The sequence below is a fragment of the Mytilus edulis genome, chromosome 13 (genome assembly GCF_963676685.1).
Source record: "Mytilus edulis chromosome 13, xbMytEdul2.2, whole genome shotgun sequence".
In the NCBI taxonomy this organism is placed as follows: domain Eukaryota; kingdom Metazoa; phylum Mollusca; class Bivalvia; order Mytilida; family Mytilidae; genus Mytilus; species Mytilus edulis.
Genome location: NC_092356.1, coordinates 10028272 through 10043785, shown reverse-complemented (window position 1 = coordinate 10043785; position 15514 = coordinate 10028272). Strand labels below are relative to the sequence as shown.

The 15514-nt window shown below is 32.3% G+C and overlaps 1 protein-coding gene across 1 annotated transcript; it reads right to left on the bottom strand.

Annotated features, from left to right (window-relative positions):
- Positions 1-5403: 5403 nt before the first annotated feature.
- LOC139500984 (E3 ubiquitin-protein ligase TRIM71-like) lies at positions 5404-8182 on the bottom strand. The gene is made up of 2 exons (XM_071289925.1): positions 8084-8182; positions 5404-7312 (listed from the first exon to the last, which is right to left on the bottom strand). Exon 2 carries the CDS (start codon positions 7301-7303, stop codon positions 5618-5620), a length of 1686 nt encoding a protein of 561 aa, XP_071146026.1. The 5' UTR covers positions 7304-7312; positions 8084-8182; the 3' UTR covers positions 5404-5617.
- Positions 8183-15514: the final 7332 nt, after the last annotated feature.

The following is a 15514-nucleotide window of genomic DNA, read 5'->3' as shown; positions in this document are numbered from 1 at the left end:
AAAGGTAAAATTGAATGTCCAATTTTAGAATTTTATTTCTTAAACAACATTCATTCTGTGTCGGAAACCTATGCTGTGTCAACTATTTAATCACAATCCAAATTCAGAGCTGTTTCAAGCTTTAATAATGTGTCCATACTTGTTCCAACTGTTCAGGGTTCACCTTCTGCAGTTGTGTCAAGAGATTATGAAAATATCTTGAGGGAAAGAGGAGGGGGAGGTGAATAAAAAATAGGGGGTTAATTTATTATTTTTTTTTAGCAAATATCTACTGATTTATCATAATGTTTGTATTTGATTAATATTCGCCAATTCTATTTTTTATCTTAAAGTCATGTGAAACCTCAAATTAAAGAAATAATGATGCATATGTATTTTATAATCAAATGGTTAGTTTTTATTATAAAACTTTTGAACATCTACTTTTTCTGAAGAAAATTCTATAATTTGACCAAATTTAGAAGAAATTTACTTTTTTTTAATTGTTTGCTTCCAGTATAAAATTTTCGATAAGTTTTCCGTATGCAGTGTGAACTCAACTTGACCTTTCTCGTAAAAGCCCGGTGATCGCAATACACATGGGTCTATCATTGAAATAAACTTTTATCTTATTGTACATGGTGCCACATGTGGAACAGGATCTGCTTACCCTTCCGGAGCACCGGAGATCACCCCGATTTTGGTGGGGTTCGTATTGCTTAGTGTTTATTTTTCTATGTTGTGTCTTCTGTACTATTATTAGTCTGTTTGTCTTTATTTTTAACCATGGTGTTATCAGTTTATTTTCTATCTTTGATTTTTACTCCCTTTGATATATTTCGTCCCTCTTTTAAACACGTGCTCAATATCCATGCTTCTTTGTTGATTGGTTGATTATTAGTTGACAATCGGTAAACTATGGTTTGAAAACAAGACAATTCATTAGCTGCCATATTTCCACATTATAGCAGTCAGAGAGAATTTCTTTTTTAACGATTATACGATATGGATGCGTAAAAAATGATAAAATCGTGCACAGAAGACCAAGTTTAGGATATATACATGCATTGGTTCAAGAATTGGATAAACATTTTTTTCCACCAGTCGCTCGTTTCATATGACTACTAATTAAAAAAAAACTACCAAATAAACTTACTTTTACAGTTTGTTCTTATGGTGCGCTGTAACTCCACTATACAAGGTAAGGGGAAGGGGGATTAGTAAATACAAGAAATGGCGATAATTTATAAACACACACTTTTTGAGTCTGTTATTTCTATCTCACTGTCAGTCGTAATTGTTTTTAATGAGGTGATAAAAGAAACGGAATTATTGAACCGTGTCTGAGCGGAAAGTTGATGAACCAAGTTATATCACAGAACCCTCGTCCTTTTTCTAAAAAAAAACATATTCGAGGTACATGTACTGACGTTACTTATTATCTGAATTACTTGTTGAAGTGTTCTTTTATTTGTCTTTGTAAAGTAGTACTTTTTCTATTTAGCCTATTTTTGAAAATATCCATTTGACGTGACTCGGTACATGTGCATCCCGTCATTGTATTGTTGTGCAATGATAAATGTTTGTACTTTTGTCTTACGCTTATGCTAAAGTTCTTTGCCTTTATGCATAATTTGTGTGATTTATAGTGATTAAGATAATAACAAAATGAGGACTGCTGCATCCATAATTTTACATTTATCCTATAGTTATTATGACTGTTTGGTTTGTTAACACATTGTTGTCAACATAATGTAATTGTTATTAGACAGTCATACAAATCAGAGATTTAGCTAGCTAAAAACCCCAAGGTAAAACAATTTTTCGACATAGAAATGCCAGTTCTAAGTCAGGAATATGACAATTGATATCCATTCGTTTGATGTGATTGAGCATTTGCTTATGTCAATTGATTACGAAGAATCCGTTTCGAATTTTCTTTAGAGTTCGGTATTTTTGTTATTTTACTTTTTATTAATATTTTATAAGCTGGATAATCGATAAAAGAAAGTAGATTGTTCAACACGAGATTGATAATTGGTTTGTATTTATTTAATTGTAATGTTGTTGTTTTTTTGTAATTTTTTATATCAAGTTTTAATTGTAGATCGTTAATAGTTCTTGATCAATTAATTGGCACTTTGGACTAGACTCGGAACTATTTAAAGACTTGTTAATTTATGGCGACAGTATGTTGACCTTTTGTTGTCCCAGTTGTTAAGTGTTCTTTAGTGGAGTGACAGATCAAGAAAAATGTGCTTATTTTACGACTTTGATGGACAGGCATAATTGCAGGTTATTTTAAAAAACATTTTTTTTGCAAAGCCAATACATTAAGCTAACTTTTTTTGTCCGGTCGTAGACATTTCATGCGGTGCAGTTTTTTTAAAAAATGGAAAGAAAAAAGACATTTGGATTTTTTTCAAATTTCAAGATGGGGAAAAAATTGAGTTTTGTTACTCTGTTTTCGTCTTTTGACAGATGATTTTGCATTTCATTCAGAGTTTAATTGTTTATTCATAATGTAAAACTAGAATTCCTTATTTCTTTTTCTAAATTTTGTCCATTTTCACTCAGTTTACTAGTATTTCTACAGAAATGAAAGCCTCAATAAATGTCCATGATTATCTCCTCAAATCTCTTGAACGTGGGAACCAGATGGTTTAATCTTTTGTGGAAGGCTACTCTAATGAGCCTGAAATCAATGTCTTCCACAGTCCTATGTCGAGGTCTCCTCTCAATACTTTCGATGATACGACCAAGACCTCACAACGCAATTGTAAATCAGGTGACCTTGTTGAGGCACATATAAACATAGGAAAAATAGTTAGTCGTGCTTTAGTTCTTGCTAATTTTCGTGAGAATGGGACTGTAGTTAGGATATTGGCATATCCTATTGGTCCCGTATCTTCAGCACTGTTTCATGATGATGGTACCATGTGGAAATGTTGTAAATGTGATATAATTCATCTCCTTCAAGAGGAAATTTGCTCTTCTTTCAATCTTCCAAGTTATGATAATATTTATCAATGATACCAGGCTTATAACTTGATACGCCCGACGCCCGTTTCGTCTTCATAAGTCTCATCAGTGACGCTCAGATCAAAATAGTTAGAACGCCAAACAAGTATAAAGTTGAAGAGCATTGAGGACAAAAATTCAAACAAGTTTTCAAACAGGAGATAAGGACTCGCAGTTAACATTGGAAGTGCATTTATCGCCTCATTGTATGATCCGAAGGAAAATTTCAGGTATCTTCATGATGATCTAAACAAGCTAAGGGTGGAGTTTGCCGCCACACAGGATGCTAGTCTTGTGAAAATTCCCCCATGTGAAAACACGTTTTTACAGCACACCCAACGTGCAATGCTTCAAACGCAAGTTTGGATAAACTCTCATATTGCTAAACCAGTGATCACACTTTCCAAAGACATGGTTGGTATGAGGGTAAAAACCGTTTTCTAACCGGTTTTCTTTGAGGGACCTTTTTCAGTAGATTTCCTTCAAGGCCTTGTACATGTTGTATGTACGTATACGGACAAGGGAAAACAGCCTGCAATATCCATTGTGTATGCAACCAAACAGAAATCCGCGTATACCAATATTTGTTCATGTGAAGGGTCTGGTGGTTGCAGAAATTATTTAACTCACCGAGCAATATTGGGAGAAGACTTCGATGAAAACGATGACTGATGTCCGGTTTTCGAAAGTTGTCATGCCCTTTGTTTGTTAAAATACCCCAAACAACCACTCTTTCTAAGGGGTCCATGTGTGAATTTGCAAAGGCACATACACCTTAAAAAGTTCATAAAGCTAGAATATACGCTGAATCTTTAGTCCATCATTAAACGCATTTGATTTAATTGCCTTGTGAAATATTTGAGACTGGCAATAAATATACGTCAAAGCAAAAATCAAATTGACTTCGATTCTTTTTAAAAATGCCGAAAATAAACTCATCATAGATACCAGGACTAAATTTTGTATATACGCCAGACGCGCGTTTCGTCTACAAAAGACTCATCAGTGACGCTCGAATCCAAAAAAGTTAAAAAGGCCAAATAAAGTATGAAGTTGACGAGCATTGAGGACTACAATTCCTAAAAGTTTTGCCAAATCCAGCTCAGGTAATCTATGCCTGAGGTAGAAAAGCCTTAGTATTTCAAAAATTCAGAAATATATATTTTGAAGTACATGCGATGTAAAAGAAAATGAATTGAGATTCGGTTGTTCCATTTTCTATTTTGTTGCTAGTCTGAATTCCCTTTAAAATGTCCATTTGAATGGTTTTACACTAGTAATTTTGGGGCCCTGTATAGCTGGTTTTTCGGTGTGAGCCAAGGCTCCATGTGAAGGCCGTACCTGGACCTATAATGGTTTACTTTTATAAATTGTTAATTGGATGAAATGTTGTTTTATTGGCACTCTTACCACATCTTCCTATATCTATTTGGTGATTTCATCATTTTCAAATTAAGTTGACAATGAAGTGTCACTGTTCATTTCATTATGAATTTTTTGTTTAGTGACAATTGAGATATTTTTGGAGACTTTTATAACCTCTTGTGAAATAAATTGACATTAGTGAAAAACTCAATCACTAATCTTTGACCTTATTTAAAAATAAAATTGCACCATATTTCAATTCTACGACCAAGCAAAATTAAGAAATAAACATTTCTCATTCCAAAAAGTCATATTTTAGCCTGCAGGTAGGGTGGTCCATTAAATTTGAAAAAATTGTTGGCTTTGTCACTCCACTATTGGGTTGCTTTCGTATTGACGTATATATATACCCATCAACTTATTATATTCGCATGTCTTCTTAACAAATATATTTCATAACCTGACATTGTTCTGCGTATATCGGTCATGTACCCATTCTAAAATATGTGTGCGTAAGAAACGTATTGTCAGTTTGTAATGCGTTTTTTTGTTGCTGTTGTAAAAATGACTTCATTAAAAACTATTTAACTTTGATCCTGCTTCATGTTTCAAACCGAACCATCAAATATATCTTATTCAATTGGTAAAAATATTTCTTATCTGAGAAATGAAATCGTTTAAAGAAACAGTATCCATGCCATTTACTTGTTATATGAAACTTTAAAGTCGCATACATGCATGACATGCAATAATTGTGAAGACATCAACAAGATATATATACCGTTGCTTGCATAACTGAACGGCTCTGAATATGTAGCCTAGCTTTTCCCTAGTTTATTTGTTCATTATAACAAAGGCAAGAGGACTAATATGACCTTTATTTCAGTGTGTATAGATAGATAAAAACTTTTATTTTTAAAGTACAACTTGGTACATATACATGAAATACAATATATGATACAGTCTTTAACATATGCAGTTAATAAACATGTATTTATATATACCAACCAGTCTTACGAGACTTATGATGCACTGTCATGTATGTCTATATTCATTTGAATATACGGTAACCGTTACATCTTCTTTGACATAATTAGTAAGGCTGACATCTTATGAAGAATAGGAACAATGGTAAAATCCGTCTAATATAATTTAAATGTAATTTATTAGTATAATGAATTAAAGAAATATTGTTGTATATATGCAGATAAAAAGTTTGAAGCACGTCGGGATCAAAGTGGTTTAACAAGTTTTAAATGATTTTGTACAAGGTCACCATACTGTTCAGATTACATATAAGTAAGGTACTTTTCTCTTTGTCATAGTACACAGAAGTTGGCCAAACAAGTCCATCCCTTTCAGTTAGCAATGTTCTACTGTCTTTCCCATTAGGTTGTATTATTGTAAGATTATGGGAGTAATAACCAACAACGTAAACATTATTGTAAGGGTCTACTGCTATACCAGAAGGATATAATATGGAATCTTTTTTGAACTGCCATATCTCTTCTCCTTTCAGTTTACAACAATGTACACTGTTGTGGTGAGGATCTGTGTAAAAAATCCGGTCTCTGCTGGTTGTGATATATACAATAGAAGACATGCTAGATGACATTTTCAATGTTTCCAGCTGACTTCCTGATAGATCCAGGACTTGTATTGTAGAGTCTCCGCTTGCCACATAAAGTCTTCCGTCGTCTATTGATATTCCATAACAACGATTTTGTAATTCAATTTTCTTTTCAACATTTAAAGTTTTGGTGTTCATTATTTCTATGAATGTCCCACTCCTGTTTGCCACAGCAATTCGATTAGAGTCTATCACTGTGATATCAAACGGCCTCCCAGAGACTGGAATATCACGGATATATTCTCCTGTATCGCTGAACTCTATAAGATGTTTTTCCATTGTTTTATTTGCAACTAATAAATGACTATTTGGCAAAATTGCACAGCCTGTAATAAATATTTCATTCATTCTATTAATTTGAAAGGTTTTAATTTTATGAAGTTTAACGTTGGCTATGCTTCTTATTGTCGAAATGTTGGTCCCAATTTGAGCATGGTCGATTTTTGTTTCTTTGAAATCTATCTTGACGGCGCTTTCTGAGACTTTTATTTGTCCAAATTCCTCAACTTCGTTCGATAATTTTTCGATCAAGCTATGAATAGTTACTTTTATATCATAATCTTTGGTAGCAACAATTTCACTCTTGATACATTTCACCCCGCTTATAACCTGCTGATTAACCTGGCGCGTTCCCAGAAACACTTGTATGTCAGAAGAAAATTGCTTCATGTGTTGTGTTTGTTCCCTTAGTTTGGTAAGCATTTCCCTTTTGGATTCTAGATTTTGAAGGAATTTCGTATATTTAGATTTACAAGTAAGAGATGTTGCTCTGAGTTCAAATAAAAAATTCTCCTGCATTTTATCGAGGTGGTTATTTAACTCTGTTCTTGTTTCAAGTATTGTGGTTTTAATCGCCAATTCTTGATTTTCGATTTCGTTTGTAGCTGATTCGCGGCTCGTTATGCATTGTTTAACGTTGAGTAGAGTTCCCTCAATCGCCTCTTCCAGGTCAGATAATGCAGCTGAATGTCTTGCATTTGTTGAGGCAACACTAATTGATACAACGCCCGAACATCCCTTATGTTTTAATGGAACACAAACCATACAAAGAACTTCGTCGTGAGTTTTACAGAACCACTCAAAGGTCTTTCCGTGATTATCACATACCTGCGAGATTGGAATATTTTCAATCTTGCGATAATCTTCTAATGAAATCACTTTATGGTTTCTTGATATTTTGCTTTTTCTGTGAACTTTTTCGCAATCGTCACATAATCCTTCTTCACAATTTGTACACCATCTTTTCGCGTCCTTTGTGAGGTCATCATACCTGCATGGACCACAGGGTACATGTGTTCTTGAGGCCATTTGGACTATCTGAAAGCATTAATAAATATATTTTAATAATAAAGACGATCTTATTTTGTACTCAAAATTGACAATCCTTTGACCTTGATCACCTTTTTTTCCTTTTAGGGCGAGGGGCGTCTCTTTCTGAATACGCATATGAGATCCAGGAACAGGAGACCTTATATTGTTTTACCTGAGTAATTTTATGTGTGTGTTCTGTCTTTCTGAAGACTCTTCTTTTTAAAGATAAAATAATCCGTGTATAGCCATTACATTTTAGACCTTCATTTCAGAAAAAAATACAGATTTTGTACTTCGAGTTATATAGCAGATCGTTTAAATAACTTTTAGTTAAAAATACTTGAAAAATAAATGTGTTTTTTTTTTTTAAATCATCTTTTGATCGAAATAGTTAACTCGGATTGTTTAAAGATATACTGCTAAATATAAAAAAAAGGAATATTATTTGAAATACCTTTATATAAGAAAAGTTATATTCAAATTAAGAATTAGTTATTACACACCTTGCTATTAAAACTAGCAGATATTCAAATATCCTCAAAGTTTGAAACGTATTATATTTTGTGTAATAAATAATGGTTCAACATGTTCAAGACAGGTCTTTTTTATGATTTAAAAAAAATCGAATACAGGATCACCAGCACAGTTCTAGCTTATACAATTAATACTAGCACACACAATAAAAATCGCCATTATATGAAAAGGCAATAAATAATACCCTCTCTGATTAAAACAATATTTTGTTCGAGAACAAAATAGCAATAAAACATTACGTACCGGTTCAAGATTCGAACGTCATGCTTTACTATTTGCCATTAAGACTTTCGTTACCAAAGTCTATACATACGATCATGTTTATGCAGAATCATCCTGTAACAGATATATACATTTAATTTTTTTTAAATTATATTTAACTTTTGTTATAATTTTTCCATTGATGCCTTTTTTATAAATATGAAACGTGTGAATACTTGCGGGTCTGGATATTGCTTATAGAATAAGACGTTTGGACAAACATTTATAATGAAGAGCTTATAAATTAAGAATAAAAGTAACAATAGCGAAATATGGACCAGAAGAATATAGAAATGAAAGGGTGCTAAAATATAAAAAGAAATTATTTAAAGAACATTGGGTTAAATGGCCCATGCTTTTAAAATTCATTTTCTTATTTACATATTCATTATGTACAAGTTCATATATATAAACACTTTCATTAAATGACATTATTCCAGACAGAGAGACACACCCATCACTTAAAATATATATTAAACTTTCCTGTATCTTAGCATTCACTATAGTTATAACTTTTCTTATCTTTAAGGATTTCACTACTTTTATGTCTTTCTCACACATTTAAAATGTGTAATTCTCCTTAAGACCACACACTTATAGGGACAGAATATAAACAAACAAAAGCATAATATACCACATGTACCATGCATACGGCTTGTTATTAGAAATGTTTAGATTTTAATAACACAACTGTATCAAACATTAAATTAAACGGTCAATCAGCTGATAGTGTGCTATAGTTCATAAAAACAATATATATGCAAATATCATAGGCGGATCCAGGTGGGGACCTGGGGGCCCGGGCCCCCCTTTCGTGGGAAAAATTTGGTTGATTATATAGGGAATCATTGAAGGATGACTTGAGCGGCCCCCCCCCCCCCTTAGGTGAGTCAGCGGGCCCCCTTATGAAAAGTTCTGGATCCGCCACTGAATATTCAACATAGTAATTAATGTGAGTGGGCAATTGAACATGTTGAAGATCAGTGAATATCGATTTCATATAAGAAATAAATTAACCATGTTTTACTCTATGACACAAATTGTAATGAAACAAAAAGAGAATAAAGATCCACATCCTCATACATTTGTCATAATCGACGAACAAATAAAATTTCTGTATCTAATTAATTAATTCCCTTGATTTATTATCCTAATACAAAATGGCGTTGACTATTGATAACGAACCACGTAAACATGGAAGTTGATTAGGTCATGTAGTTTAACATGTTTAACAGTATATCACGTTGCTTACTAACATTAAATTTTACATTTGTCACCAATTATTAGAAAATAAAAACAGCCATAATTAAACAGTACAGATGGGTCTGCGCAAGACAAGTTTACCTGTAATACGTTATCAGCTATTTCATGTATTTTTCCAGACACACATTCTTCGTGTTCTTTGCTATGTTTATTTTAATGGAAAAGCGATATAAATGTATAAATCATATTTAAACGCGCGATATTTTAAACCGTTTAAATAATGTCGTTAAATTACATGCTATTAGATAATATCAGATTATTACATGGCATTTTTCATGTCGTATGTATTATCAGCCCTAGGTTCAATATCAGTCCAAAAGCCGCATGGCTCGAGGGATTATATTGACCGAGGGCTGATAATACATGCGATATAAAAAATGACATGTTATGATCTTTTTATCATATGCTTCAACGATGGAGAAATAACAGATTAATATATTGATCATTATACGTGGTTCCCAAATATAATTCAACGAGTGAAAAGTTCACGGACTTCGGACCCCAAATTTAGGACATTCGATATGAAATATTTCTATCGTATAACAGAGAAGAAAAACAGCATTTTGATATATTTTAATATGAACGAATCGATAAAATAAATCAACAATATACACAATGAATATTGTTTGGAAAAGTCACCTTTTTTAAGTAACTTTCTAAATTTATTATGTTTAAAACTTTTAACATGTTTAAAAAATGCATTTATTTTATCATTTGTTTGTTGTTGGACTTTAGTGTAAACATATTTTATTAACTAAATTCAGGCAAAGTAATGTACACAAATAGGCATTTACATAATAATACAAGTGAAATAATTAATAGGATCCAGAAACAAGCTGTTAGCTTATATTAATCTGTTTCCTAAACTTTCCCGGACTTTGTCGAGTATCACCGGAGTGCTATGCGATAACGTTACGGAAAGGCATGTGATAAAAAGTCGAAGCATGTGATAAACTTTTCATATCCGCCTGCTTAGCATCAATTCGAAAAATACGGGATTTACGTAAATTTAATGCTATTATCATACGGTAAAAATCATATGTGATTTAGTCTTAGTATAAAAAAAAAATTATGATAAATATAAATATCTGTTCTTCCAAATTAAAGGTTATACAGAGGGCCTTTTCAATGTGTTTACATCACAAAGATGACACAGATAATAATAATAATTAATAAATAAAAAAGACAAGCTTTAATATCAGACTTATCACTACTATGACTACTAGACGGCTTTTTTTTTCTGAATGGATATTTAGTATTCGTATTGTCATTTGATAAATCATGCATGCTGATTATAAGGTGCACTGTTTTCCCTGCTTTCAAGATTTTTCTGTTTGAATCTGTCCTGGTTTTCTTACTACAACGGGAAACTACTTTTTGTTGGTCAATGCTTGAATGTAGTAGTGTCAATCCCTGAATAATGACGAAATTCAGGTGTGATAATGATCTGTGTATATATATCAAATCCCAAATACTCCATTTGGAAGTGCGGCTGTCAGAGGAGGAACGTACATATTAGGTAACAGGTAACAGGTACAATTGGTATGTTATCCGATTCGACCTGGCACTTGTGGATTATTTATTTGTATTATTAATTATGTAGAAAACTAAATGGCCTAAAATTTTATTTTTTGTATTAACATCATTGTTCTAAATTAGTTATATCAGAAGTCCATTACTAGACGAAGTGTGTAACCCGCTATATGGTAAGGCGACCACGTTGTCCCCGTACTTCTAACTGTGATTGAAACGAGATTTGAGCAAGATTGCTATTATTAGTAACAAAAGTGTATGGCCAAATGTTTTGAGATGTATTCTGCGTAGAGATAATTTATGCGAAACACCCTACAACTTAATTAGCATCCAGTTGAAAATAATGTTTGACCATCGATATGTTAATGAATAGCAGATGCCTTAATATATCAGTGTTATGAATCATTATGATGTTTTTAATATTAAATATAAGTAATAAAAAAATGTTTGTATTATTTGAATAATTAAAAAACTACAATCTTAACTATTGAAAAAATATTAGACAGAATGAAAAAGCTCACTTCTTAATTGGAACTTATGAATACAATAAACGTTGCAATGGTTTCAGAACGGTTAATTGTGAAAAAATTTTCATTAAAAAGTTTGCCAGTAAAAATTAGGTCGGAAAATTGAGTATCCATACACAGTTCTCGTAACCCTTGATTGGGAATAAGTTTATTTTGACTTAACACTATTCACTATCGTAATAATATATGTGACTATTAACAAATGGCAAGAAATGACACGTTTTAAGTTGCATGATACTTCTTTGGATATAAACATTTTTAGCACAATTAACACATTGTACCTTACATTTTGATAAAAAAAAAAGAAGGGATGCTAATTGTATACCCTTTCTGCAATTTCGACTGCTGTCTTAAATCCTGCGTTACTGATATCTTGACGGTTAAACTGCCTTGGATGATCATGATGATGTGGACGAATAAAGGTTATTTTTTCAGTCAGATATTTTTTTACATTTATCCGTTGAAATACATATAAACATGCAGTTCATAACACATGCGTTCGACATAAATTTTACAGGTTAAAATTGTAGGAAAAGTTGTGATCACGAACTTTGTAAACAAATGAGTAATAAATGTATATGCTTTATGCAAGTATACTTCAATACTGAAATACGATGAAGAATTATTTTAAAACACCTATCTGTGTTAACAATTTGATTTAATTTGTTCAAATACTGAATCAATCTGAACTGATGAGTTGGGTAAAGAAACTAAGTAATCCTTTGAATTATCCGGTTCCAACAGCAAAACCCTGCCTTATATGTGTAGGATGTATAGTTTTAATTAGTACTCTGCAGTGATGTAATGTCAGAGGATTGACTTGAAAACCTGTACATCACTTATTCAGGATGAATGTTACGCTCTCTGCAAGCATGGGATAACTCTTTAATCGAAAATGTTTGACATATTTGCCACTGAACGATAACCTAGCAACAAACGATTAAAACAATACTTAAATCTACAGGTGTCTTCAGTCATGTGTATATAAAATGACAAAACAGAACCATGCCACGGTGCAAACCTGCATGACTCACGTACTTGCATACATCGTATATTATTATGGCAAATGTAATGAGGGATATGTATGTCTCTTACTATTAAATAGCTAAACAAAGCAAGAGACTTTTGAAACTCGAAATTGTTTCGAAGTCATCTGAAGCAACAAATTTTGGCTTAGTTTAGGCAAATGGATTTCGGTAGAAACGAAGAAAAATGCCATCTTTTGCTTATCCATCACCGTATATATCTTCCCTGGTGCCGTAAATAACCGAGATATAATTCGTCAGCACAACGTTCTATTACAGAAAAATAGGCAATTATATATCATGTATATATATGAATTACATTTTGACAAAAACAACTACACTTTTTAAATAGACGATACATGTTTAGACCTACCCACATGACATAAAAAAGTTGACATCATTTTCTATTAAAATGTTGAAAATGAAGTTAAATAATTGACAATAAGAATCCAAATAAGTCGGCTTACTTCATTTTCAACAAATTGATAATTTATCAACCACTCAAGGAGGCTAATAAACAGCTATATGTTTGATGATGATGATATTTCTACAAATGATTGCATAGTTGAAAAACGAGATTTGGTAGGACGACATATGACGCTTTCCACAAATTAGGGGGACATCGTGATCGCCTTAATTACTATATAGCACAGGTTGCACACTTCGTCTAGTAATGGACTTCTGGTTATTTATAAGGTTGAATTCTTTGATTCGTCATTTTTTACATCATCAGCCGGCTAACATAATTGGATCAATGGGATAGATTATTACGTTATGATTTAAAATTACTTTTTAAAAAATACGGAAGGTAGGCCGTCATTTTGTATGAAATGAGCACTCGTTGGTTCTTTATGTAAATCTATCATTTGAATTGAATTCATTTCTAAATTTATATCGTATGAAAATGTACGTTACTTTTATCTTTACATAAAAGATACACAAAGTATTCTATGTCATATATCCGTTAGTTACTAAACGTATATGTCATCTCATAGTAGCAATTAAAAGACAACTGGTATTTTAAACATATTGCTTTTGAAACAAATCTTGTTGTTGAATGGTAAAGAAAAGCAGTTTGCTGTTGATTTAAAGAATAAAAACCAACGAACAGTACCCTCCCCAAAACAAAAGATCAATTATCATTAACCCTGGAAATATCACGGCTAGTCACAAATTTTATTCGACCAGCAGTGCTATGCATTGTTTGTCGGTACTAATGATAAAGTCCTTGACTATAGGCTCTTAAGATGTTTGAAAGTTCTTTTTGTGTATATTTATATAGCAAAGAACATTATTAGAAACCTTATTTCAGTGTGTATATATTAAGTGATTAAGACAGTTACACATCGTTTAGTAAGGTTGATGCCTTGGGAAGAATTTGAAATTTATTTCCAATCTTTTTAATAAAACATATATATAACGAATTTCTTGTAAAAAACAAATTGTGGTTTGCAGATCAAAGTTATTTAGAACGTCAGGGTCAAAATGAATTGAAAAATTTTAAACGACTTTATGCAATACAACCTTTCCCATTCTGTTACATATACTTAAGGTATTTTTCTCTTTGTCAAAGTAAAACAAGTCCATCCCTTTTAGTGCAATGTTCTAGTGTCTTTTCCATCTCGTTGTATTATTTTCAGATTATTATGGGAGTAATAACCAACAACGTAAACATTATGGTAATGGTCTACTACTATACCGTCAGGATATAATATGGAATCTCTTATGAACTGCCATATCTCTTCTCCTTTCAGTTTACAACAATGTACAATATTTTCGTGAGGATCTGTGTAAAAAATCCTGTCTCTGCTAGTTATGATACATATAATACTAGATCACCGTGTATCATCGTACAGCGAATATAGGTACTAACCAAGTGGGCGTGATCGATTTTAACCTTACACGGTAACGAACATCTTTGTTTTGTTCACATAATATAAAATGTGTATTTCAATCTAAACATAGTTGTTGTTTTAAGAAATCATTTGTTCGTAGGTTGATGATAAGAGATGTCTCATTATTTTCCCAAAACAATAACGATTACTAAAACTTGTGCAAATACTTGTCGAAGAAGTTGGAGCTCGTCTCATCCGATATAATTATATATTCATTGCAACTCTTTTTTCTGATAGAAAGCCACTGTGTGTGTGGGTAATAAGTATAGCTGTTTCAATAATTGGCATTGAAATCTTTCATACATATATTATTTTTCGATATTTGATTCCGAAAAGAGAGCTGTGTACGGTGTTTAGCTGACCACATAAATCCTTCTATACGGTGCATAGTTAAGTTGCTGTACACCGTACACAAAAACGTTATTTTCATACTCGTTTTATTACCCCAAAAATTTCAAGGAATGGGCAATCACAGGTAGGTTAGTGATTTGTAACTATTACTTTTGCCCTGTATTAGTTTTCTTTCAGATAAAACATTAAATGTCTCGACAACTGTATTGAAATTGAAAGTTAGTGTTGACATTCACAATTTTTGCACAGAAACAAGTTAATTGTTCTTATTAGAATATCAAAGTTGTTTTATGAATAGGAAAGAATCGATGCGAAAATTACTTGGGAGCAGGAATTTCAAATGTTGAGAAATGTATATTTGATATTGAAAAAGCAAAACAAAGATTTTCGTTACCGTGTAAGGTCAAAATCGATCATGCCCGCTTAGTTAGTACCTATATCCGCTGTTCTCATGATACACGGTGTAGATGATTTTTTCAATGTTTTCAGTTTTCTTCCTGATAGATCTAGGACTTGAATTGTAGAGTCTCCCCTTATAACGTAAAGTCTCCCTTTTCTGCTGATATTCCAAAACACTTATTATGTAATGTATTATTTTTTTTCAATATTGAAATTATTGCTACATGTTTTCAATATTTCTATCATTTTCATGTCCGTATATGTCAAACCAATACGATTAAAATCTATCTCTGTGATCATGGTGATATCAAATGTCACGGATATGTTCACCTGTATCGCTGTACTAGTTTTCGATCTACGAATTAGAATGTCCCTCTGGTATCTTTCGCCCCTCTTTCACATCATCCCTTTTTACAGCTC

What these genes read in the sequence shown, in the direction of transcription:
- LOC139500984 (XM_071289925.1), bottom strand. Translation starts at nt 7,303, where the DNA reads ATGGCCTCAAGAACACATGTACCCTGTGGTCCATGCAGGTATGATGAC.